Source organism: Entelurus aequoreus, linkage group LG01 (genome assembly GCF_033978785.1).
Source record: "Entelurus aequoreus isolate RoL-2023_Sb linkage group LG01, RoL_Eaeq_v1.1, whole genome shotgun sequence".
NCBI classification, from domain to species: Eukaryota; Metazoa; Chordata; class Actinopteri; order Syngnathiformes; family Syngnathidae; genus Entelurus; species Entelurus aequoreus.
The window spans coordinates 793,581-818,598 of NC_084731.1; the positions used below are offsets into that span (position 1 = coordinate 793,581).

The 25,018-nt window shown below is 40.4% G+C and overlaps 1 protein-coding gene across 1 annotated transcript; it reads right to left on the bottom strand.

Annotated features, from left to right (window-relative positions):
• Positions 1 to 1,665: 1,665 nt before the first annotated feature.
• On the bottom strand, positions 1,666 to 23,578 carry creg1 (cellular repressor of E1A-stimulated genes 1). The gene is made up of 4 exons (XM_062041610.1): positions 23,223 to 23,578; positions 11,364 to 11,483; positions 2,603 to 2,716; positions 1,666 to 2,181 (listed from the first exon to the last, which is right to left on the bottom strand). Exons 1-4 carry the CDS (start codon positions 23,493 to 23,495, stop codon positions 2,095 to 2,097), a joined length of 594 nt encoding a protein of 197 aa, XP_061897594.1. The 5' UTR covers positions 23,496 to 23,578; the 3' UTR covers positions 1,666 to 2,094.
• Positions 23,579 to 25,018: the final 1,440 nt, after the last annotated feature.

Below are 25,018 nucleotides of genomic sequence, written 5' to 3' on the forward strand. Positions count from 1 at the left end.
TTGTGCGAACTGGAGCTGCTTTGCATGATATATGTGACCACTCCTTTTAGAGGCGGCCTCAGTGGTGTTGACTGTGGAACTCCTGAATAAATAGAGGGACACGGGAGCTGTACCTTAGAGCAGTGGTCCCAAACCTTTTTGTAGCTGGGGACCCGTCAACGCTTGAAAATTTGTCCCACGGACCGGGGGGAGTGGGGGGGGGGGGGGGAGGGGGTTTGTTTTTATTTATTTTTTTCATAAAGAAATACAATCATGTGTGCTTACGGACTGTATACCTGCAGACTGTATTGCTCTATATTGACATACACATACACAATATGTATATATAGTGTTTTTATGTTGATTTAATTTAAAAAAATAAAAAATAAAAATTTAATTTTTTTTTTTTTAAATTTCTTGCGCGGCCCGGTACCAATCGGTCCGCGGACCGGTACCGGGCCGTGGCCCGGTGGTTGGGGACCACTGCCTTAGAGCGTAGGGCGAGACTGTGACTAAGTGTGCAGCTCCATGCATTCTCCTCATGAGCTAAATTGAACTCTGTCTCTGCATGATTCCTTGCTTCTTGTCAGATTAATAGATGTCATCAGTGTTTGAACCTGACAGCATGAAGCTGGTGATCACCTGTGTGTTGAATTACATGTGTGTGTGCGCACCTGTGCGACCACACGTGTGTTGTCTTGTGTGCCTGTGTCAAAACAGGAGTATTGCTGGGAGGTCTAGCCATGACAGATATGACAACAGATCACTTTCCCCCTCTTTTTAATGACTGTAATGTTACAATAACTAGCTTTGGACTTGTTCATTGTCAGGTCTGCCGGTGCAAGGGGCAGATGTTCTGCCATCTGCATTTTATCGATGCCCTTTTCAATCCACAGATACCGGGACGAGAGCCGGAGGGCCATTGTTGTGCCATTGCCTTGATCCACGACCATCACCGTATGTTGCAACATGGACCCATGTCTCAAGGACTGTAGAATAATATTACTAATACTATATTTAAAACTAACTCATATTGGCTACCATGCCCAATGAACAATTGGAGAGACTGAAACATTCCATTATTTCACACAAACTTTATTAACAAAAGATATATTATGGTCTATTTTAAAAATATATATATATATATATATAAATAAATATATATAGAGTACAGGCCAAAAGTGTGGACACACCTTCTCATTCAATGTGTTTTCTTTATTTTCATGACTATTTACATTGTAGATTGTCACATCCAAACTAGGAATGAACACATGTGGAGTTATGTACTTAGAAAAGATGTTTTATATTCTAGTTTCTTCAAAATAGCCACCCTGTGCACTAAATACTTCTTTGCACACTGTTGGCATTCTCTCCATGAGCTTCAAGAGGTAGTGGTTTTCACTTCACAGGTGTGCTTGAAGCTCATGGAGAGAATGCCCAGAGTGTGCAAAGCAGTAATCAGAGCAAAGGGTGGCTATTTTGAAGACACTAGAATATAAAACATGTTTTTGTTAAGTACATAACTCCACATGTGTTCATTCCTAGTTTTGATGTGACAATCTACAATGTAAATAGTCATGAAAATAAAGAAAACACACTGAATGAGGAGAAGGTGTGTCCACACTTTTGGCCTGTACTGTACTGTATATTATGAACATTTCAAAAAAGGTTATACGACAGCTGGTAAGGTTACACTTTTTAGACCAAATCAAACCTCGCCCGTCTTTGAGGCTTTAAAAGAAGCGCACACCCTTAGAACTGCAAATTCATTCTTTGACACTTGCACACACACACACACACACACACACACACACACACACACACACACACACACACACACACACACACACACACACACACACACACACACACACACACACACACACACACACACACACACACACACACACACACACACACACACACACACACACACACACACACACACACACACACACACACACACACAACATTGTACAGAATATGTACCGCACTGTGCAATCTACTAATAAAAGTTTCCATCAATCAATCAAACAGATATTTTGCATGACATATTTGTATAGAAAGCACATCATGATCCACGGCATAGAACTACACACTGAATATTAATAGTAATTAATTGTGCTTTTCGTTTGGGGAAGCTTGGAAGTATTCATCTGGACTGACTGTCTTCACCCCGCCAAAATAATCTAGCACCCAGACCTGCAAAACAAAATAAAACAATAACATTAGCAATGTACTTACAGTAGTACCTCAGTTTCCTTTTGTTATTCATCCCTTTCTAAGAGTAAGTTGAAAACCCAATCAATGTTTCCCTGTAGGAATAATGAATGAGTTCCAGACAGCAGAACATATGACCACTCTTTGTTGAGATTGAATGCATCACCTCTGGAAAATATGACGGCGTCACCAGAGGAGGATAATCATTCACTTTAATTTGGTAGAAAAATAAATCAAGAAAATAAATTGTGGTAGTAACAGGAACTCTTTTCTTATGCTTTTGAAACATTTTCTATATTTACTTCTTGTAATTGTGATAAAATAATATACCATGGGGATCAAGAAAGTTTTCGAAAGCCGAGGTAGCACTACAGGTATATTAGTGTTGTTAGCATTTCCTTACCTGTGTGATGTTAAACTTGGCGAAGAACCAGTTGTGGTCGGACGGCCAGTCAATCATCTCAGGGTGTCGATCAAAGAGTGCTTTTTTAGCAAACTCAGCCTCCGTGCCATTCACCTGGAGATGCACAGGTTAGCATGACTACAAACTCAGCCTCCGTGCCATTCACCTGGAGATGCACATTTTAGCATGACTACAAACTCAGCCTCCGTGCCATTCACCTGGAGATGCACATGTTAGCATGACTACAAACTCAGCCTCCGTGCCATTCACCTGGAGATGCACAGGTTAGCATGACTACAAACTCAGCCTCCGTGCCATTCACCTGGAGATGCACATGTTAGCATGACTACAAACTCAGCCTCCGTGCCATTCACCTGGAGATGCACAGGTTAGCATGACTACAAACTCAGCCTCCGTGCCATTCACCTGGAGATGCACATGTTAGCATGACTACAAACTCAGCCTCCGTGCCATTCACCTGGAGATGCACAGGTTAGCATGACTACAAACTCAGCCTCCGTGCCATTCACCTGGAGATGCACATGTTAGCATGACTACAAACTCAGCCTCCGTGCCATTCACCTGGAGATGCACATGTTAGCATGACTACAAACTCAGCCTCCGTGCCATTCACCTGGAGATGCACATGTTAGCATGACTACAAACTCAGCCTCCGTGCCATTCACCTGGAGATGCACAGGTTAGCATGACTACAAACTCAGCCTCCGTGCCATTCACCTGGAGATGCACAGGTTAGCATGACTACAAACTCAGCCTCCGTGCCATTCACCTGGAGATGCACATGTTAGCATGACTACAAACTCAGCCTCCGTGCCATTCACCTGGAGACGCACATGTTAGCATGACTACAAACTCAGCCTCCGTGCCATTCACCTGGAGATGCACATGTTAGCATGACTACAAACTCAGCCTCCGTGCCATTCACCTGGAGATGCACAGGTTAGCATGACTACAAACTCAGCCTCCGTGCCATTCACCTGGAGATGCACAGGTTAGCATGACTACAAACTCAGCCTCCGTGCCATTCACCTGGAGATGCACATGTTAGCATGACTACAAACTCAGCCTCCGTGCCATTCACCTGGAGATGCACAGATTAGCATGACTACAAACTCAGCCTCCGTGCCATTCACCTGGAGATGCACATGTTAGCATGACTACAAACTCAGCCTCCGTGCCATTCACCTGGAGATGCACATGTTAGCATGACTACAAACTCAGCCTCCGTGCCATTCACCTGGAGATGCACAGATTAGCATGACTACAAACTCAGCCTCCGTGCCATTCACCTGGAGATGCACATGTTAGCATGACTACAAACTCAGCCTCCGTGCCATTCACCTGGAGATGCACATGTTAGCATGACTACAAACTCAGCCTCCGTGCCATTCACCTGGAGATGCACATGTTAGCATGACTACAAACTCAGCCTCCGTGCCATTCACCTGGAGATGCACATGTTAGCATGACTACAAACGCACCCTCCGTGCCATTCACCTGGAGATGCACAGGTTAGCATGACTACAAACTCAGCCTCCGTGCCATTCACCTGGAGACGCACAGGTTAGCATGACTACAAACTCAGCCTCCGTGCCATTCACCTGGAGACGCACAGGTTAGCATGACTACAAACTCAGCCTCCGTGCCATTCACCTGGAGATGCACATGTTAGCATGACTACAAACTCAGCCTCCGTGCCATTCACCTGGAGACGCACATGTTAGCATGACTACAAACTCAGCCTCCGTGCCATTCACCTGGAGATGCACATGTTAGCATGACTACAAACTCAGCCTCCGTGCCATTCACCTGGAGATGCACAGGTTAGCATGACTACAAACTCAGCCTCCGTGCCATTCACCTGGAGATGCACAGGTTAGCATGACTACAAACTCAGCCTCCGTGCCATTCACCTGGAGATGCACATGTTAGCATGACTACAAACTCAGCCTCCGTGCCATTCACCTGGAGATGCACAGATTAGCATGACTACAAACTCAGCCTCCGTGCCATTCACCTGGAGATGCACATGTTAGCATGACTACAAACTCAGCCTCCGTGCCATTCACCTGGAGATGCACATGTTAGCATGACTACAAACTCAGCCTCCGTGCCATTCACCTGGAGATGCACAGATTAGCATGACTACAAACTCAGCCTCCGTGCCATTCACCTGGAGATGCACATGTTAGCATGACTACAAACTCAGCCTCCGTGCCATTCACCTGGAGATGCACATGTTAGCATGACTACAAACTCAGCCTCCGTGCCATTCACCTGGAGATGCACATGTTAGCATGACTACAAACTCAGCCTCCGTGCCATTCACCTGGAGATGCACATGTTAGCATGACTACAAACGCACCCTCCGTGCCATTCACCTGGAGATGCACAGGTTAGCATGACTACAAACTCAGCCTCCGTGCCATTCACCTGGAGACGCACAGGTTAGCATGACTACAAACTCAGCCTCCGTGCCATTCACCTGGAGACGCACAGGTTAGCATGACTACAAACTCAGCCTCCGTGCCATTCACCTGGAGATGCACATGTTAGCATGACTACAAACTCAGCCTCCGTGCCATTCACCTGGAGACGCACATGTTAGCATGACTACAAACTCAGCCTCCGTGCCATTCACCTGGAGATGCACATGTTAGCATGACTACAAACTCAGCCTCCGTGCCATTCACCTGGAGATGCACAGGTTAGCATGACTACAAACGCAGCCTCCGTGCCATTCACCTGGAGATGCACATGTTATCATGACTACAAACTCAGCCTCCGTGCCATTCACCTGGAGATGCACAGGTTAGCATGACTACAAACTCAGCCTCCGTGCCATTCACCTGGAGATGCACATGTTAGCATGACTACAAACTCAGCCTCCGTGCCATTCACCTGGAGACGCACATGTTAGCATGACTACAAACTCAGCCTCCGTGCCATTCACCTGGAGATGCACATGTTAGCATGACTACAAACTCAGCCTCCGTGCCATTCACCTGGAGATGCACAGGTTAGCATGACTACAAACGCAGCCTCCGTGCCATTCACCTGGAGATGCACATGTTATCATGACTACAAACTCAGCCTCCGTGCCATTCACCTGGAGATGCACATGTTAGCATGACTACAAACTCAGCCTCCGTGCCATTCACCTGGAGACGCACAGGTTAGCATGACTACAAACTCAGCCTCCGTGCCATTCACCTGGAGATGCACATGTTAGCATGACTACAAACTCAGCCTCCGTGCCATTCACCTGGAGATGCACATGTTAGCATGACTACAAACTCAGCCTCCGTGCCATTCACCTGGAGATGCACAGGTTAGCATGACTACAAACTCAGCCTCCGTGCCATTCACCTGGAGATGCACAGGTTAGCATGACTACAAACTCAGCCTCCGTGCCATTCACCTGGAGATGCACATGTTAGCATGACTACAAACTCAGCCTCCGTGCCATTCACCTGGAGATGCACATGTTAGCATGACTACAAACTCAGCCTCCGTGCCATTCACCTGGAGATGCACAGGTTAGCATGACTACAGTATGTGTAGCAGTGAGGTTCATGACTGATGAGGCGCTGACATTTCTTGTAATTGTGTTCTAATCCAACATTTCTTAACCACAGGGTTTCTTAAGCGAGAGTATATTTTCTTCTTGGCTGTGGTCTGTATGAGCTGCAGCAATACTCCGTAGTAATTACCTTTTCCACCACTTGACAGTAACGACAATCTCAAATGGAAGAAATCTGGAGCTAAAGTCATTAAAAGTTATCGAAGCGCAAAAATGATGACTAAAGTGGTGAAGTTGTATTTTCATCTGAACCAGTTTAGTTAAGAAAAATGTTCATTATTAATTTAGCACAACATATGTACATTTATTTTACGTCATTTATGAGTTTCTTGGTATGTTGTATATTTAGAATACTTGTTTTCCTAATCAGCCTGACCTAAGCCTACAGTTGATGTGTTAAGTAATAATCTTGGTAAATAACACAGGGTTTCGTATCATTTGACAAGGCTATAAACTGTAAGTAGGTTATATATCCTTATTGAATACCATTACAATCAAGAGTAAGATGACTAACGCAGTGTTAATATTTGAGTGATCCACTGACCTCTGTGTGATGGTAACGTTAGACCCCGAGGTCAAAAAAGTTAAGAAGCCCTGTTCTAATCAATATATTAATACAGCTTGTTCATTAAAAGTGCTGTTTGCAACTTCCTCACAGTAACATTTTTCAAAGCAAAAAATATAACAACACCACCGGCGAGCAGTGGTTTGACATAAAACATTTGGTTGACAATTGTCTATAAATATACACTAGCGTTCAAAAGTTTGGGGTCACATGTAAATGTCCTTATTTTTGAAGGAAAAGCACTGTACTTTTCAATGAAGATAACTTTAAACTAGTCTTAACTTGACAGAAATACACTCTATACATTGCTAATGTGGTAAATGACTATTCTAGCTGCAAATGTCTGCTTTTTGGTGCAATATCTACTAGAGGCCCATTTCCAGCAACTATCACTCCAGTGTTCTAATGGTACAATGTGTTTGCTCATTGGCTCAGAAGGTTAGTTGATGATTAGAAAACCCTTGTGCAATCATGTTCACACATCTGAAAACACTTTAGCTCCTTACAGAAGCTACAAAACTGACCTTCCTTGGAGCAGATTGACTTTCTGGAGCATCACATTTGTGGGCTCAATTAAACGCTCAAAATGGCCAGAAAAAGAGAACTTTCAACTGAAACTCCACAGTCTATTCTTGTTCTTAGAAATGAAGGCTCGAATGAAGGCTATTCCACTAAATTGTTTGGGTGACCCCAAACTTTTGAACGGTAGTGTATATATATATATATTCCACAATGATAAAGTTTGCTGACATTTTTACCGGCCTGAATAAAAGGATTGGTGTTCATGGCGGTCCTTCACTCAGTCACAAACACACATACAGTATGAAAGCAGTCCAAGAGAATTTGCAGTCATGTTGTTATGATAGAATATACATTCAATGGCAGCTAACGCTAGCTATCATTAACTAACAACTAAAGCTAACACGTGTGCATGTGTGACGTCGTACATAAATACATCATTTAGTAGAAGAAAGCAGGATAAAGTGTGTAAAATACATGGGACCCTCTAGGCATCTGTGTACATGTTGCAAACTCTCCCTTTAAGCAGATACCAAGAATAATTAAAGCTGCAAACAGCGTTGGTCGGATCCGCCTTTTGGCAGGTGCTAGTCCTAGGTGTCCCAATACTTTTGTCCAGTGGTAGTCCTGAGTGAGACCTACATAGAGGTTTTTGTTTCGTGTCTCTACGATATTGGTACTGGGAGTTAGAGGAAGTTGTGTCTGAGTTGACATTGTCATTATAGGCTATTGTGTGTATTGAGGCCAAAGAAGGAGTAATCGCATTTTCGTTGTCATTTTTGGCACCGGAGCAACTTTAGTGCTGCGGGTCTTTGAAGGCTCGTAAAATCAAAACGGTAGCACGTATCAAAAATCCGTACCGACAGTTTAATCAGAAGGGTTCAATCTCTCTCCTGTAGCAGTTTGAAGCCGAAACGACAAACGCGCTCAGAGGAGATAACGTTTGATGTTTGGTGACCGGGTGTAACAAAAATGTTGTTTTGAAGGAGGAATAGCAAACTTCCTGTTGATTTTTGCTGAAGGATGTCAATCTATGAAATGTAGGTCTAGGCGAGACCTACATAGAGGTATTTGTTTCATGTCTCTAACACGTTCCTACCGGAAGTTACAAGCAGTTTTGTCTGAGTTTTCCTCTGAGGAGCAGTTTTTTCTCTGTTTTTTGCAAAAATTATGTATAGCACAATTTTGAGTTTTGGGGTTCGGTTTTTTTTTAAGATCGCAATTTCCACCAGTCCCGATGTGTGTGAGAAGTTTGGTGAGTTTTGAAGTATTTTAAGGGGGTGAAATTACAGCTCAAAAATAAAAAATGAGTGTTTTTAGTCATTTTTTGTCTTGAAGGGGAAATTGCCAACTTCCTGTTGGTTTTCGCCCGAAGAAGTGAAATTATGAATTGTAGGTCTAAGTGAGACCTACATACAGGTTTTTGTTTCATGTCTCTACGACCTTCCTAGTGGGAGTTAGAGGCAGTTTTCTTCCTAGGAGGCGCTAGAGCGCAATGATGATTTTTTGGGTTTGTTTTTTTTTACTAAAGTGTGCTGTACCCCGGGTTTGTATGTGTGTAAAAAATTTGGTGAGTTTTGAAGCATGTTAAGGGGGGCAAAGTAGTGCGCAAAGCTGCGGAAGAATAATAAAGAATAATAATAAACATTACAATAACAATAGGTTCCTTTGTACAGGGTACAGGGCGGACCCTAATAATAAACATTACAATTTCAATAGGGTCCTTTCGTCCCATTGCAAAAGGACTCCCTTTGGGATTCCTTTTGAAAAGGTCCTGTGCGGACCCTAATAATATAATTCACTTTATTAAAAAACCCAAACATTTTTTGAGTTACTTCTTAATTCCACTTGTTTAAAAAAACAAATAAGACTGTTTTAGATACATGGTCCCTGGACACATACTCAGTGATGTAACCTGGGATCACAGGGGTTTCTGCTCTTTCAACAGTCAGACAACCACCCCCAGACCACCCAGCATCTGAAATCCTTCACTCTTAAGGGCGAGAGTCATACCCCCTACAGTCATACCCCCTACAGTCATACCCACTACAGTCATACCCCCTACAGTCATACCCCCTACAGTCATACCCCCTACAGTCATACCCCCTACAGTCATACCCCCTACAGTCATACCCCCTACAGTCATACCCCCTACAGTCATACCCCCTACAGTCATACCCCCTACAGTCATACCCCCTACAGTCATACCCCCTACTCCTCGTTATGCCCACATGCAGAGAGTCATCGGGACACCACTACCTTCACGGGAACGCGCACAATGTCGGCTAAAGTCTATCCTAGAAAGTCATGGTGTAGAATTGTTTCTGTGCAACATTATATCAGCGACATGGTGACAAAAAAAATGGGCATTTGCCATCAAACCCAGCGGCTGAAGAGTGACTGCACGCTGAGAGAGGAGGCTCTTACAAACCCCGTTTCCATATGAGTTGGGAAATGGTGTTAGATGTAAATATAAACGGAATACAATGATTTGCAAATCCTTTTCAAGCCATATTCAGTTGAATATGCTACAAAGACAACATATTTCATGTTCAAACTGATAAGCAAATAATCATTAAGTTAGAATTTCATGGCTGCAACACGTGCCAAAGTAGTTGGGAAAGGGCATGTTCACCACTGTGTTACATGGCCTTTCCTTTTAACAACACTCAGTAAACGATTGGGAAGTGAGGAAACTAATTGTTGAAGCTTTGAAAGTGGAGTTCTTTCCCATTCTTGTTTTATGTAGAGCTTCAGTGGTTCAACAGTCCGGGGTCTCCGCTGTCCTATTTTACGCTTCATAATGCCAAACACATTTTCCATGGGAGACAGGTCTGGACTGCAGGCGGGCCAGGAAAGTACCCGCACTCTTTTACTATGAAGCCACGCTGTTGTAACACGTGCTGAATGTGGCTTGGCATTGTCTTGCTGAAATAAGCAGGGGCGTCCATGAAAAAGATGGCAACATATGTTGTTCCAAAAGCTGTATGTACCTTTCAGCATTAATGGTGCCTTCACAGATGTGTAAGTTACCCATGTCTTGGCCACTAATACACCCCCATACCATCACACATGCTGCCTTTTACACTTTGCGCCGATAACAGTCTGGATGGTTCGCTTCCCCTTTGGTCCGGATGTGGAATATTTCCAAAAACAATTTGAAATGTGGACTCGTCAGACCACAGAACACTTTTCCACTTTGCATGAGTCCATCTTAGATGATCTCGGGCCCAGAGAAGCCGGCGGCGTTTCTGGGTGTTGTTGACAAATGGCTTTCGCTTTGCATAGTAGAGCTTTAACTTGCACTTACAGATGTAGCGACCAACTGTATTTAGTGACAGTGGTTTTCTGAAGTGTTCCTGAGCCCATGTGGTGATATCCTTTACACACTGATGTGGCTTGTTGATGCAGTACAGCCTGAGGGATGGAAGGTCACGGGCTTAGCTGCTTATGTGCAGTGATTTCTCCACATTCTCTGAACCCTTTGATGATATTACGGAGCGTAGATGGTGAAATCCCTAAATTCCTTGCAATAGCTGCTTGAGAAAGGTTGTTCTTAAACTGTTCAACAATTTGCTCAGGCATTTGTTGACAAAGTGGTGACCCTCACCCCATCCTTGTTTGTGAATGACTGAGCATTTCATGGAATCTACTTTTATACCCAATCATGGCCAATTAGCCTGTTCACCTGTGGGATGTTCCAAATAAGTGTTTGATGAGCATTCCTCAACTTTATCAGTATTTATTGCCACCTTTCCCAACTTCTTTGTCACGTGTTGCTGCCATCAAATTCTAAACTTAATGATTATTTGCAAAATAAATAAAGTTTATGAGTTTGAACATGAAATATGTTGTCTTTGTAGCATATTCAACTGAATATGGCTTGAAAAGGATTTGCAAATCATTGTATTCTGTTTATATTTACATCTAACACCATTTCCCAACTCATATGGAAACGGGGTTTGTATATTTGATCATGAAATGTGTAAAAGCAGTTATTTAAAAACATGTGAAACAATTGGAATCATATTAATATTACAGCTCAACTGCCATGCCAAGTGTGCATACTGTACCTCCAGCACAGATCCAGACAGAATGATGTGAGCACAGAGTGGACTCTGAGGGTCGAATCCTTGCTGGCGACAATAACCAGTCTGAGCCAGAGACATGGACAAAGACGCCTGCGGGTTCACCTGCATGGACATGAGGTTTTAGTTCATCTTATCCGCTGATTTACAACTCCTGCAAATATTTATGGACTCACCAGACTTGGAGGATGTTTAAGGCTGCAGCTAACGATTATTTTTCTATCGATTAATCTATAGATTATTTTTTTCGATTAATCGGTTAATCTATAGATTATTTTTTCGATTCATCCATAGATTATTTTTCCTTTTACCGATTATGTTTTATTTTATTTTATTTAAAATGAAGATGAAAAAATAAAAGTAGGCCAGTTTTTTCAAAAGGCACGGCTTTTATTTACAAAAAAAAAAAAAGTATGGCCACTCAGTCAACATTGACAACAACATGACTAAATATTCTGTAACAATGTAAACATTTAAAACTTTTAACATTTAACAAAATTAAAAGTAGCTTATTTGCTTTTTAATGTGCAAATATAAAAGTCAACATCCAGTGCAAATCTTAATATTCTGCAATAGTATAAGCATTTCAAAAGTAAAAGTATTGCTTATTTTGCTTTAAAATGTGCAAAAATAAAGATAAACATCCAATACAAAAAAGTGCCAATCTAAATATTCTGGAGCACTGTAAACATTAAGTATTGCTTTTAAAATGTGCAAAATAAACATCCAGTCCAACACAGTACACAATAACCAATTCTACTCATTCCAGTGAGTGACTAACAGTTGTAATGAAGAAAGGTTAGCATGTCTACATGCTCTGCTTCTTTTCTTGTTTACAATATTCCCAGCAGCTGAAAATAGGCGCTCAGAAGGGGTCGATGTGGCTGGAACTGAGAGCTAATTAGCCTTCACCTCAAACCAGGACTGCGAGCGAGCTGAGCTGCAGTTTAAGTTTCTAGAAGGTCAACGGGCTCATAGTGATGTTACTAGTAGTTGACTGGGAGGTGTTTATTATCATTTGGGGAGAGTCCGCTGCCTGATGATTACCTGCTATACACCTATCTGCTCCACGCTGAAGCGCTGACTACATGCGCTCTGAATATGCACTGCTGATTGGCTGATAATGCTGCGTGTGTACCAATCAGATGGTTGTGTGGGTGGGACAATGCTTCGTGTGTACCAATCAGATGGTTGTGTGGGTGGGACAATGCTGCATGCTGAGACAGAGGCAGAGGAGCAAAGCAACTTGTTAAGACTTTAGCAGCTAAAGTTAGCTTTAGCTTAGAAACTCGTTCGGTACACCCCCGTACCGAACCGAAAGCCCCGTACCGAAACGGTTCAATACAAAACACGTACCGTTACACCCCTAGCAGATACAAATGACGCATTCATGTTTTTGTGTAATGATGACAACGTATGCTAACGCGGACGATTTACTAGTTGATGGTTTTCTTTTCAAATGTTGGTTCATAGCCGTTGTGCTGCTATGATAGGCCATTTCCGCTCGACACAGTGTGCATACAACAACATTATTAGGCTGTGTATTGAAATACTCCCACACTTTTGACCACTTTTGGCGTGCGTTTTCCCCCTCGCTCGCACAGTCTGCTTTGCGCTCCGCCATGACGGTAGTGTGACGTAAATATGCGACGCGTCGACGCACAAAAACGGCGTCCACGTATTTACGTAACCGATGACGTCCTCCCACCTCCAAAGACATGCACCTGGGGATAGGCCCCTCCCACCTCCAAAGACATACACCTGGGGATAGGCCCCTCCCACCTCCAAAGACATGCACCTAGGGCAGGGGTCGGCAACCCAAAATGTTGAAAGAGCCATATTGGACCAAAAATACAAAAACAAATCTGTCTGGAGCCGCAAAAAATTAAAAGCCATATTACATCCACATAGTGTGTCATGAGATATACATTGAATTAAGAGGACTTAAAGGAAACTAAATGACCTCAAATATAGCTACAAATGAGGCATAGTGATGTAATATGTACATATCGCTAGCCTAAATAGCATGTTAGCATCGATTAGCTTGCAGTCATGCAGTGACCAAATATGTCTGATTAGCACTCCACACAAGTCAATAACATCAACAAAACTCACCTTTGTGCACTCATGCACAACGTTAAAAGTGTGGTGGACAAAATGAGACAGAAAAAGGAGTGGCATAAAACACGTCCTAGAAAGTCGGAGAAAGTTATACATGTAAACAAACTATACGGTGAGTTTAAGGACCGCCAAAATTAGTAGGACAAAACGCGCGCTCGCCAAATACTCGAATCAGTGAAGCATGTTTAATATAAACAGTGTGCTTTATAACAATTAGGGAGGTTTGTGTCATGTTTGTCCTCATACACAAACCATACTAAAACAAAAAAAATAGATTTTTTTCCCCTCATCTTTTCCATTCTTCATACGTTTTTGAAATATCTCCAGAGAGCCACTAGGGCGGCGCTAAAGAGCCGCATGCGGCTCTAGAGCTGCGGGTTGCCGACCCCCGACCTAGGGCTAGGCCCCTCCCACCTCCAAAGTCATGCACCTGGGGATAGGCCCCTCCCACCTCCAAAGACATGCATCTAGGGATAGGCCCCTCCCACCTCCAAAGACATGCACCTGGGGGTAGGCCCCTCCCACCTCCAAAGACATGCATCTAGGGATAGGCCCCTCCCACCTCCAAAGACATGCAACTGGGGATAGGCCCCTCCCACCTCCAAAGACATGCACCTAGGGATAGGCCCCTCCCACCTCCAAAGACATGCACCTGGGGATAGGCCCCTCCCACCTCCAAAGACATGCATCTAGGGATAGGCCCCTCCCACCTCCAAAGACATGCACCTAGGGATAGGCCCCTCCCTCCTCCAAAGACATGCACCTGGGGATAGGCCCCTCCCACCTCCAAAGACATGCACCTGGGGATAGGCCCCTCCCACCTCCAAAGACATGCATCTAGGGATAGGCCCCTCCCACCTCCAAAGTCATGCACCTGGGGATAGGCCCCTCCCACCTCCAAAGACATGCACCTGGGGATAGGCCCCTCCCACCTCCAAAGACATGCATCTAGGGATAGGCCCCTCCCACCTCCAAAGACATGCACCTAGGGATAGGCCCCTCCCTCCTCCAAAGACATGCACCTGGGGATAGGCCCCTCCCTCCTCCAAAGTCATGCACCTGGGGATAGGCCCCTCCCACCTCCAAAGTCATGCACCTGGGGATAGGCCCCTCCCACCTCCAAAGACATGCACCTGGGGATAGGCCCCTCCCACCTCCAAAGACATGCACCTGGGGATAGGCCCCTCCCACCTCCAAAGGGGGATAGGTTGATTGGCAACACTTAACGGTCCCTAGTGTGTGAATGTTGTCTATCTGTGTTGGCCCTGTGATGAGGTGGTGACTTGTCCAGGGCGGAATCCGCCTTCCGCCCGTGTGCAGTTGGGATAGGCTCCAGCACCCCCGTAAGTGACAAGCAGTAGAAAATGGATGGATATACAGTATTGTAAACAAGTTAACCAGCAATAATAAACCAGGCAAAGTCATTTTTAGACAAAAAGTATTACCATACACTCGATCATTTTGCCATACTTGACTTATTGTATAGAAGCACGGTGGACAAGCGGTAGAAAATGGATGGATGGATGGGCTTTCTTGAATAAATGTTGCACCGAAGAGACAACGTTTGGTCATTTAGGGGTGCAACATATTCAATTTAAGAAGAAGGTGTAAATGTGCATGTTGCCTTCGGGTTGTAAATATTGTATATGGATCAGCTCCAAATAAACTAATGGAAAGAAAACGTGCAACTTTGCAGTTATTGATGACATGTCAGGTGATGGCACTCAGGGAATGGCTGTCAGTACATCATCAATAAATGCACACTTTGACATTTGGCACACTTGTTATTTCATCAATCGAAAGGAAGTTTGGGGATGATATCAGTTTTCAAGATGATAATGCATCTTGCCATTGAGCAAAAATTGTACATAAAGTCACAGCATGGCCTGCAAATAATCCGAATTGCAATCTAATTGAAAATCTCTGGTGGAAATGGAATAAAATAGTGGAGAACAAGACTCCAACCTGCAAAGGTGATCTGACAACAGCAATTAGAGAAATATGGATCATTAGGTGTATTGTTGTTTTTTTCATTATTCCATATTTTCCTCAGAATTAAGTGATTCCATATTCGTACTTGATGTAAAAATGTAACTGTAACTGACAACTACACTTTATATACTTGATTTATTTTAGTGTTTGAAAGCCAGAAAGTTGCCACGTGGAATGACTATCTTTGTGTCACGTCTGATATTTGCTGTCTTTCTACACAATTAAACAACTGAATAAACATCCTCCAAGACTGGCGATTAAAATACGATGTATTCATTGTTTTCATCACCAATTATGCAAAGCTAAGATGTTGATGTTTTGGTCAGAACACTTAGCAATATACTCCAGATTCAAAAGTGTTTATTCAGTCGTACCAATCAGACCCCAGGAAGACTAGTGGTTTGTTGAGGCAACCAGCTAGAGGGGATCCTTAATAAAAATTAAATCAAATCAAACACTAACATGCTGGGAACAACATTGAGGGCCCAGCAAAAAATGATAAATAGTACAAATAATGGGGAAACAAGAATATTTGAATGCAACAAAAACAATGTTCATATACAGTGGTGGTCAAAAGTGTACGTACACTAGTAAAGAACATGATGTCATGGCTGTCTTCACTTTACAATCATTTCTTATTTTTGTGTGATGTAGTGATTGGCGCACATACTTGTTGCTCACAAAACACATTCATGAAGTTTGCTTCTTTTAGGAATTTATTATGGGTCTACTGAAAATGTGAGGGTGAAAAGTATACATACAGCAATGTTAATATTTGCTTCCTTGGCAAGTTGACCTGCAATAAGGTGCTTTTGGTAGCCATCCACAAGCTTCTGCTTGAATTATTGACCACAAAGTTGGTGTAGTTCAGCTAAATGTGTTGCTTTTCTGACATGGACTTGTTTCTTCAGCATTGTCCACACCTTTAAGTCAGGACTTTGGGAAGGCCATTCTAAAACCTTCATTCTAGCCTGATTTAGCCATTCCTTTACCACTTTTGAGGTGTGTTTGGGGTCATTGTCCTGTTGGAACACCCAACAAGACCCAACCTCCGGGCTGAGGATTTTAGCTTGTCCTGAACAATTTGGAGCTAATCCTCCTTTTTCATTGTCCCATTTAAAGCAGCAGTTCCATTGGCAGCAAAACAGGCCCAGAGCATAATACTACCACCACCATGCTTGACGGTAGGCATGGTGTTCCTGGGATTAAAGGCCTCACCAAACATATTGCTGGGTATTGTGGCCAAACAGCTCCATTTTTGTTTCACCTGACCACAGAACTTTCCTCCAGAAGGTCTTATCTTTGTCCATGTGATGTCAGATGAAACACAAATGGAGCTGTTTGGCCACAATACCCAGCAATATGTTTGGTGAGGCCTTTAATCCCAGGAACACCATCCTACCGTCAAGCATGGTGGTGGTAGTATTATGCTCTGGGCCTGTTTTGCTGCCAATGGAACTGCTGCTTTAAATGGGACAATGAAAAAGGAGGATTAGCTCCAAATTGTTCAGGACAAGCTAAAATCATCAGCCCGGAGGTTGGGTCTTGTTGGGTGTTCCAACAGGACAATGACCCCCAACACACCTCAAAAGTGGTCAAGGAATGGCTAAATCAGGCTAGAATGAAGGTTTTAGAATGGCCTTCCCAAAGTCCTGACTTAAACACTGCAAAAAGTCAGTGTTCAAAAACAAGAAAAAAAAATACAAAAATGAGGGGTATTTTATTTGAACTAAGCAAAATGATCTGCTAATAGAACAAGAACATTTGGCTTGTCAAGACTTTCCAAAACAAGTAAAATTAGCTAATTCCAATGAACCCCAAAATAGCTTAAAATAAGTATATTCTCACTAATAACAAGTGCACTTTTCTTGGTAGAAAAAAATATGTTGAAAAATGTTCTTAAATGAAGTAAATGCTAGTGCCATTATCTTGACATAATGATATGCACTCGGCATTACATTTCTTGAAACCAGCAAACTTATACTAAAAACTAGTTTATTGTTCTTAATGGAAAGACAACAAGGCAAGCGCTTGTTACTCTCGGGGTCTCCTAGCCGCTCAGGCTAATCATATGGTCTAAACATGCATTTTTCCATGGATAACATGACATCATCACGCCAAGTGCGTGCTCTTTCAGTCAATTAGTGCGCATATATACAGCCCGGCCCACGGACAAAAATGTTTTAATTGTAATTTTGAAGAATTCATCTGAATGTGCATGAACTATTTCTGTTCAAAATACTTAGAAATGTCAAATGTTTAAATATTAACTGTCAGTTTACTGTACTGTGCCAACTGTACTACTATATGAGTACGTGTTTTCTATTGTTTCATTGGAAATAAAACAGCAAAGTCCATTTGGCTGTCATCTGTTTTAATTATGAGACACAATTGTGTCAAAGTCATGACTTTTTTTGTTCATGCTTGAAATAAGAAATGATGACTTTAAAAAAGTAGTTTTCTACTTGTGAGTGTTGATAACACAACACTTGATTTTCTAGTTTCAAGCACGTTTTACTCAATATAGCTCATCAAATCTCAGCAACAAGCTGTAATATCTTACTGACATCATTTAGGAGCAAAACACATAAAACAAGTAAAACACTCTAACATCAAATCTGCTTAGTGAGAAGAATGATCTTATCAGACAGAAAATCAGCAAATATCAGCCTTATTTGACATATTTCATCTTACTTAGATTTCACTTTTTGCAGTGAACGTGTGGACAATGCTGAAGAAACAAGTCCAACACATTTAGCTGAACTGCAGCAATTTAGTGGTCAAGTGGTCAAGCAGAAGCTTGTGGATGGCTACCAAAAGCACCTTATTGCAGGTCAACTTGCCAAGGAAGCAAATATTAACATTGCTGTATGTATACTTTTCACCCTCACATTTTCAGTAGACTCATAATAAATAGAGATGTCCGATAATATCGGCCTGCCGATATTATCGGACGATATATGCGTTAAAATGTAATATCGGAAATTATCGGTATCGGTTTTTTTATTATCGGTATCGGTTTTTTTAATTAAATCCACATAAAAAACACAAGATACACTTACAATGAGTGCACCAAACCAAACCCCCCCCCCCCCCATTTACACTCATTCACACAAAAAGGTTGTTTCTTTCTGTTATTAATATTCTGCTTCCTACATTATATATCAATATATATCAATACAGTCTGCAAGGTTCCTACATTATATATCAATATATATCAATACAGTCTGCAAGGTTCCTACATTATATATCAATATATATCAATACAGTCTGCAAGGGATACAGTCCGTAAGCACACATGATTGTGCGTGCTGCTGCTCCACTAATAGTACTAACCTTTAACAGTTAATGTTACTAATTTTCATTCATAACTAGTTTCTATGTAACTGTTTTTATATTGTTTTACTTTCTTTTTTATTCAAGAAAATGTTTTTAATTTATTTATCTTATTTTACCAATTTTTTTTAAAAAGCACCTTATCTTCACCATACCTGGTTGTTCAAATTAGGCATAATAATGTGTTAATTCCACAACTGCATATATCGGTTGATATCGGTATCGGTTGATATCGGTATCGGTAATTAAAGAGTTGGACAATATTGGAATATCGGATATCGGCAAAAAGCCATTATCGGACATCCCTAATAATAAATTCATAAAAGAAGCAAACTTCAAGAATGTTTTTTTGTGAGCAACAAGTATGTGCTCCAATCTCTACATCACAACAAAATAAGAAATGCTTGTAAAGTGAAGACAGCCATGACATGACATGATGTTCTTTACACGTGTACGTACACTTGTGACATCACAAGTCAGGTGATTAGAGAGTTGACATGTGACTTTAAGTCCAACAAGTCACAGAAGTTACATCGCAGATAAGAAGTTGCTGCGTCATGCTTGCGTTTCTACGGTTGCATAAATGACCATTTTTGCCATGTTTTTTTGTTTGGATTCAACATATTAACAAAAGTAAAACATGTATTATTGATGAGATAAATTAGTAAATATTAAAATGATTTGCTTCATCACCTATAAAGAGGAAGTTGAGTTAAATTGAAGTGACTCAGCATACATAGTGTTGCTTTAAACCTACAATGACTTACATAGTGTTGCTTTAAACCTACAATGACTTACATAGTGTTGCTTTAAACCTACAATGACTTACATAGTGTTGCTTTAAACCTACAATGACTTACATAGTGTTGCTTTAAACCTACAATGACTTACATAGTGTTGCTTTAAACCTACAATGACTTACATAGTGTTGCTTTAAACCTACAATGACTTACATAGTGTTGCTTTAAACCTACAATGACTTACATAGTGTTGCTTTAAACCTACAATGACTTACATAGTGTTGCTTTAAACCTACAATGACTTACATAGTGTTGCTTTAAACCTACAATGACTTACATAGTGTTGCTTTAAACCTACAATGACTTACATAGTGTCGCTTTAAACCTACAATGACTTACATAGTGTTGCTTTAAACCAAAATGACTTACATAGTGTTGCTTTAAACCTACAATGACTTACATAGTGTTGCTTTAAACCTACAATGACTTACATAGTGTTGCTTTAAACCTACAATGACTTACATAGTGTTGCTTTAAACCTACAATGACTTACATAGTGTTGCTTTAAACCTACAATGACTTACATAGTGTTGCTTTAAACCTACAATGACTTACATAGTGTTGCTTTAAACCTACAATGACTTACATAGTGTTGCTTTAAACCTACAACGACATACATAGTGTTGCTTTAAACCTACAATGACTTACATAGTGTTGCTTTAAACCTACAATGACTTACATAGTGTTGCTTTAAACCTACAATGACTTACATAGTGTTGCTTTAAACCTACAATGACTTACATAGTGTTGCTTTAAACCTACAATGACTTACATAGTGTTGCTTTAAACCTACAATGACTTACATAGTGTTGCTTTAAACCTACAATGACTTACATAGTGTTGCTTTAAACCTACAATGACTTACATAGTGTTGCTTTAAACCTACAATGACTTACATAGTGTTGCTTTAAACCTACAATGACTTACATAGTGTTGCTTTAAACCTACAACGACATACATAGTGTTGCTTTAAACCTACAATGACTTACATAGTGTTGCTTTAAACCTACAATGACTTACATAGTGTTGCTTTAAACCTACAACGACATACATAGTGTTGCTTTAAACATACAATGACTTACATAGTGTTGCTTTAAACCTACAACGACTTACATAGTGTTGCTTTAAACCTACGACTTACATAGTGTTGCTTTAAACCTACAATGACTTACATAGTGTTGCTTTAAACCTACAATGACTTACATAGTGTTGCTTTAAACATACAATGACTTACATAGTGTTGCTTTAAACCTACAACGACTTACATAGTGTTGCTTTAAACCTACGACTTACATAGTGTTGCTTTAAACCTACAACGACTTACATAGTGTTGCTTTAAACCTACAATGACTTACATAGTGTTGCTTTAAACATACAATGACTTACATAGTGTTGCTTTAAACCTACAACGACTTACATAGTGTTGCTTTAAACCTACGACTTACATAGTGTTGCTTTAAACCTACAATGACTTACATAGTGTTGCTTTAAACCTACAATGACTTACATAGTGTTGCTTTAAACCTAAAACGACTTACATAGTGTTGCTTTAAACCTACAATGACTTACATAGTGTTGCTTTAAACCTACAATGACTTACATAGTGTTGCTTTAAACCTACAATGACTTACATAGTGTTGCTTTAAACCTACGACTTACATAGTGTTGCTTTAAACCTACAATGACTTACATAGTGTTGCTTTAAACCTACAATGACTTACATAGTGTTGCTTTAAACCTACAATGACTTACATAGTGTTGCTTTAAACCTACAATAACTTACATAGTGTCGCTTTAAACCTACAATAACTTACATAGTGTCGCTTTAAACCTACAATGACTTACATAGTGTTGCTTTAAACCTACAATGACTTACATAGTGTTGCTTTAAACCTACAATGACTTACATAGTGTTGCTTTAAACCTACAATGACTTACATAGTGTTGCTTTAAACCTACGACTTACATAGTGTCGCTTTAAACCTACAACGACTTACATAGTGTCGCTTTAAACCTACAATGACTTACATAGTGTTGCTTTAAACCTACAATGACTTACATAGTGTTGCTTTAAACCTACAATGACTTACATAGTGTTGCTTTAAACCTACAATGACTTACATAGTGTTGCTTTAAACCTACAATGACTTACATAGTGTTGCTTTAAACCTACAACGACTTACATAGTGTCGCTTTAAACCTACAACGACTTACATAGTGTCGCTTTAAACCTACAACGACTTACATAGTGTCGCTTTAAACCTACAACGACTTACATAGTGTCGCTTTAAACCTACAATGACTTACATAGTGTTGCTTTAAACCTACAATGACTTACATAGTGTTGCTTTAAACCTACAATGACTTACATAGTGTTGCTTTAAACCTACAATGACTTACATAGTGTTGCTTTAAACCTACAATGACTTACATAGTGTTGCTTTAAACCTACAATGACTTACATAGTGTTGCTTTAAACCTACAATGACTTACATAGTGTTGCTTTAAACCTACAATGACTTACATAGTGTTGCTTTAAACCTACAATGACTTACATAGTGTTGCTTTAAACCTACAATGACTTACATAGTGTTGCTTTAAACCTACAATGACTTACATAGTGTTGCTTTAAACCTACAATGACTTACATAGTGTTGCTTTAAACCTACAATGACTTACATAGTGTTGCTTTAAACCTACAATGACTTACATAGTGTTGCTTTAAACCTACAATGACTTACATAGTGTTGCTTTAAACCTACAATGACTTACATAGTGTTGCTTTAAACCTACAACGACTTACATAGTGTTGCTTTAAACCTACAATGACTTACATAGTGTTGCTTTAAACCTACAATGACTTACATAGTGTTGCTTTAAACCTACAATGACTTACATAGTGTTGCTTTAAACCTACAATGACTTACATAGTGTTGCTTTAAACCTACAATGACTTACATAGTGTTGCTTTAAACCTACAACGACTTACATAGTGTTGCTTTAAACCTACAATGACTTACATAGTGTTGCTTTAAACCTACAATGACTTACATAGTGTTGCTTTAAACCTACAATGACTTACATAGTGTTGCTTTAAACCTACAATGACTTACATAGTGTTGCTTTAAACCTACAATGACTTACATAGTGTTGCTTTAAACCTACAATGACTTACATAGTGTTGCTTTAAACCTACAATGACTTACATAGTGTTGCTTTAAACCTACAACGACTTACATAGTGTTGCTTTAAACCTACAATGACTTACATAGTGTTGCTTTAAACCTACAACGACTTACATAGTGTTGCTTTAAACCTACAATGACTTACATAGTGTTGCTTTAAACCTACAACGACTTACATAGTGTTGCTTTAAACCTACAATGACTTACATAGTGTTGCTTTAAACCTACAACGACTTACATAGTGTTGCTTTAAACCTACAATGACTTACATAGTGTTGCTTTAAACCTACAATGACTTACATAGTGTTGCTTTAAACCTACAATGACTTACATAGTGTTGCTTTAAACCTATTTCACACACTTCGTGTTAAGTCGTTAGTTGTGTTGACTTGTACGCTGGCTAGTTGTACCTGCAGGTCCTGCACGGACACCTCCATGCGCGTCAAGTACAGGTAGGGCACACCTGAGCTGGAGCCGCGGGGTCCGTCGCTCACCGAGAAGACGTTAGAGAAGGGCTGCCCCGCCACCGGCGTGTGGCTGCTGATGGTGGCCATGGACGTCCAGTCGACCAGGTGGGCGATGAAGCGGGCGACCCGGGCCACCTGGTCGTGGGGGGGCACACCGGCCCAGCAGGAGGTCGCGAGGAGGAGGAGCGTACAGGTAAGCCGGAAGAGAGTCTTCATGGTTGCGGTCAACAAAGTAACACGAAGAGGAACAAACAGCTCGACAACTTCTTTTAAGGTCGGTCCGGAAGTATAAGCACGTACTTCCGGCTTTCAGAATAAGACACATTTTCATTTTTATTTATCTCCTTCATTGATGTGCATCTTTGATCGATAGACAATTGTACCTCAATTATTCAATTAAACATTTACACACCAATGCCTGAGAAGGAGCAGGATGAAGAAAACTCTTATATTTTCCAGCCCCCCCTTCAACATAATACGTAGTCTTACTTAATGATATCATATAAAGCAGGGGTCAGCAACCTTTTTGAAAGCAAGAGCTACTTCTTGGGTAGTGATTAATGCGAAGGACTACCAGTTTGATACACACTTAAATAAATTGCCAGAAATAGCCAATTTGCTCAATTTACCTTTAACTCTGTTATTATTAATAATGATATTTACACTTAATTGAACGGTTTAAAAGAGGAGAAAACACGAAAAAAAATCACAATTACATTTTGAAACATAGTTTATCTTCAATTTCGACTCTTTAAAATTCAAAATTCAACCGAAAAAAAGAAGAGAAAAACTAGCTAATTCGAATCTTTTTGAAAAAATTAAAAAAATTATTTATGGAACATCATAAGTAATTTTTCCTGATTAAGATTAATTTTAGAATTTTGATGACATGTTTTAAATAGGTTAAAATCCAATCTGCACTTTGTTAGAAGATATAACAAATTGGACCACGCTATATTTGTAACAAAGACAAATCATTATTTCTTCCAGAACAAAAATTTTAAAAGAAATTCAAAAGACTTTGAAATAAGATTTAAATTTGATTCTACAGATTTTCTAGATTGAATTTTAATCATAATAAGTTTGAAGAAATATTTCACAAATATTCTTCGTCGAAAAAACAGAAGCTAAAATGAAGAATTAAATTAAAATGTATTTTTTATTCTTTACAATAAAAAAAAAATAATTTACTTGAACATTGATTTAAATTGTCAGGAAAGAAGAGGAAGGAATTTAAAAGGTAAAAAGGTATATGTGTTTAAAAATCCTAAAATCATTTTTAAGGTTGTATTTTTTCTCTAAAATTGTCTTTCTGAAAGTTATAAGAAGCAAAGTAAAATAATTAATGCATTTATTTAAACAAGTGAAGACCAAGACTTTAAAATATTTTCTTGGATTTTCAAATTCTATTTGAGTTTTGTCTCTCTTAGAATTAAAAATGTCGAGCAAAGCGAGACCAGCTTGCTAGTAAATAAATACAATTTAAAAAATAGAGGCAGCTCACTGGTAAGTGCTGCTATTTGAGCTATTTTTAGAACAGGCCATCTGGTCCTTACGGGCTACCTGGTGCCCGCGGGCACCGCGTTGGTGACCCCTGATATAAACCAACAATTACCTCCAAATATAATGAAAACAAACAAAAAAACACAAGTACAAAACTTCATGAAGTACAAGCCGAACAAAACAAAAAAAAAGTAATATACACCTCACGGGATGATACAAAACCAGGCAAAAAATAA

Bases quoted from the DNA above. Each gene is read 5' to 3' on its own strand.
- creg1 (XM_062041610.1), bottom strand. From the start codon at position 23,495: ATGAAGACTCTCTTCCGGCTTACCTGTACGCTCCTCCTCCTCGCGACC. The intron at 11,484-23,222 runs GTACAACTAGCC...ATGTCCATGCAG, and splicing joins TGTCCGTGCAGGACCTGCAG to GTGAACCCGCAGGCGTCTTT. The intron at 2,717-11,363 runs GTACAGTATGCA...GTGCATCTCCAG, and splicing joins TGTCTGGATCTGTGCTGGAG to GTGAATGGCACGGAGGCTGA.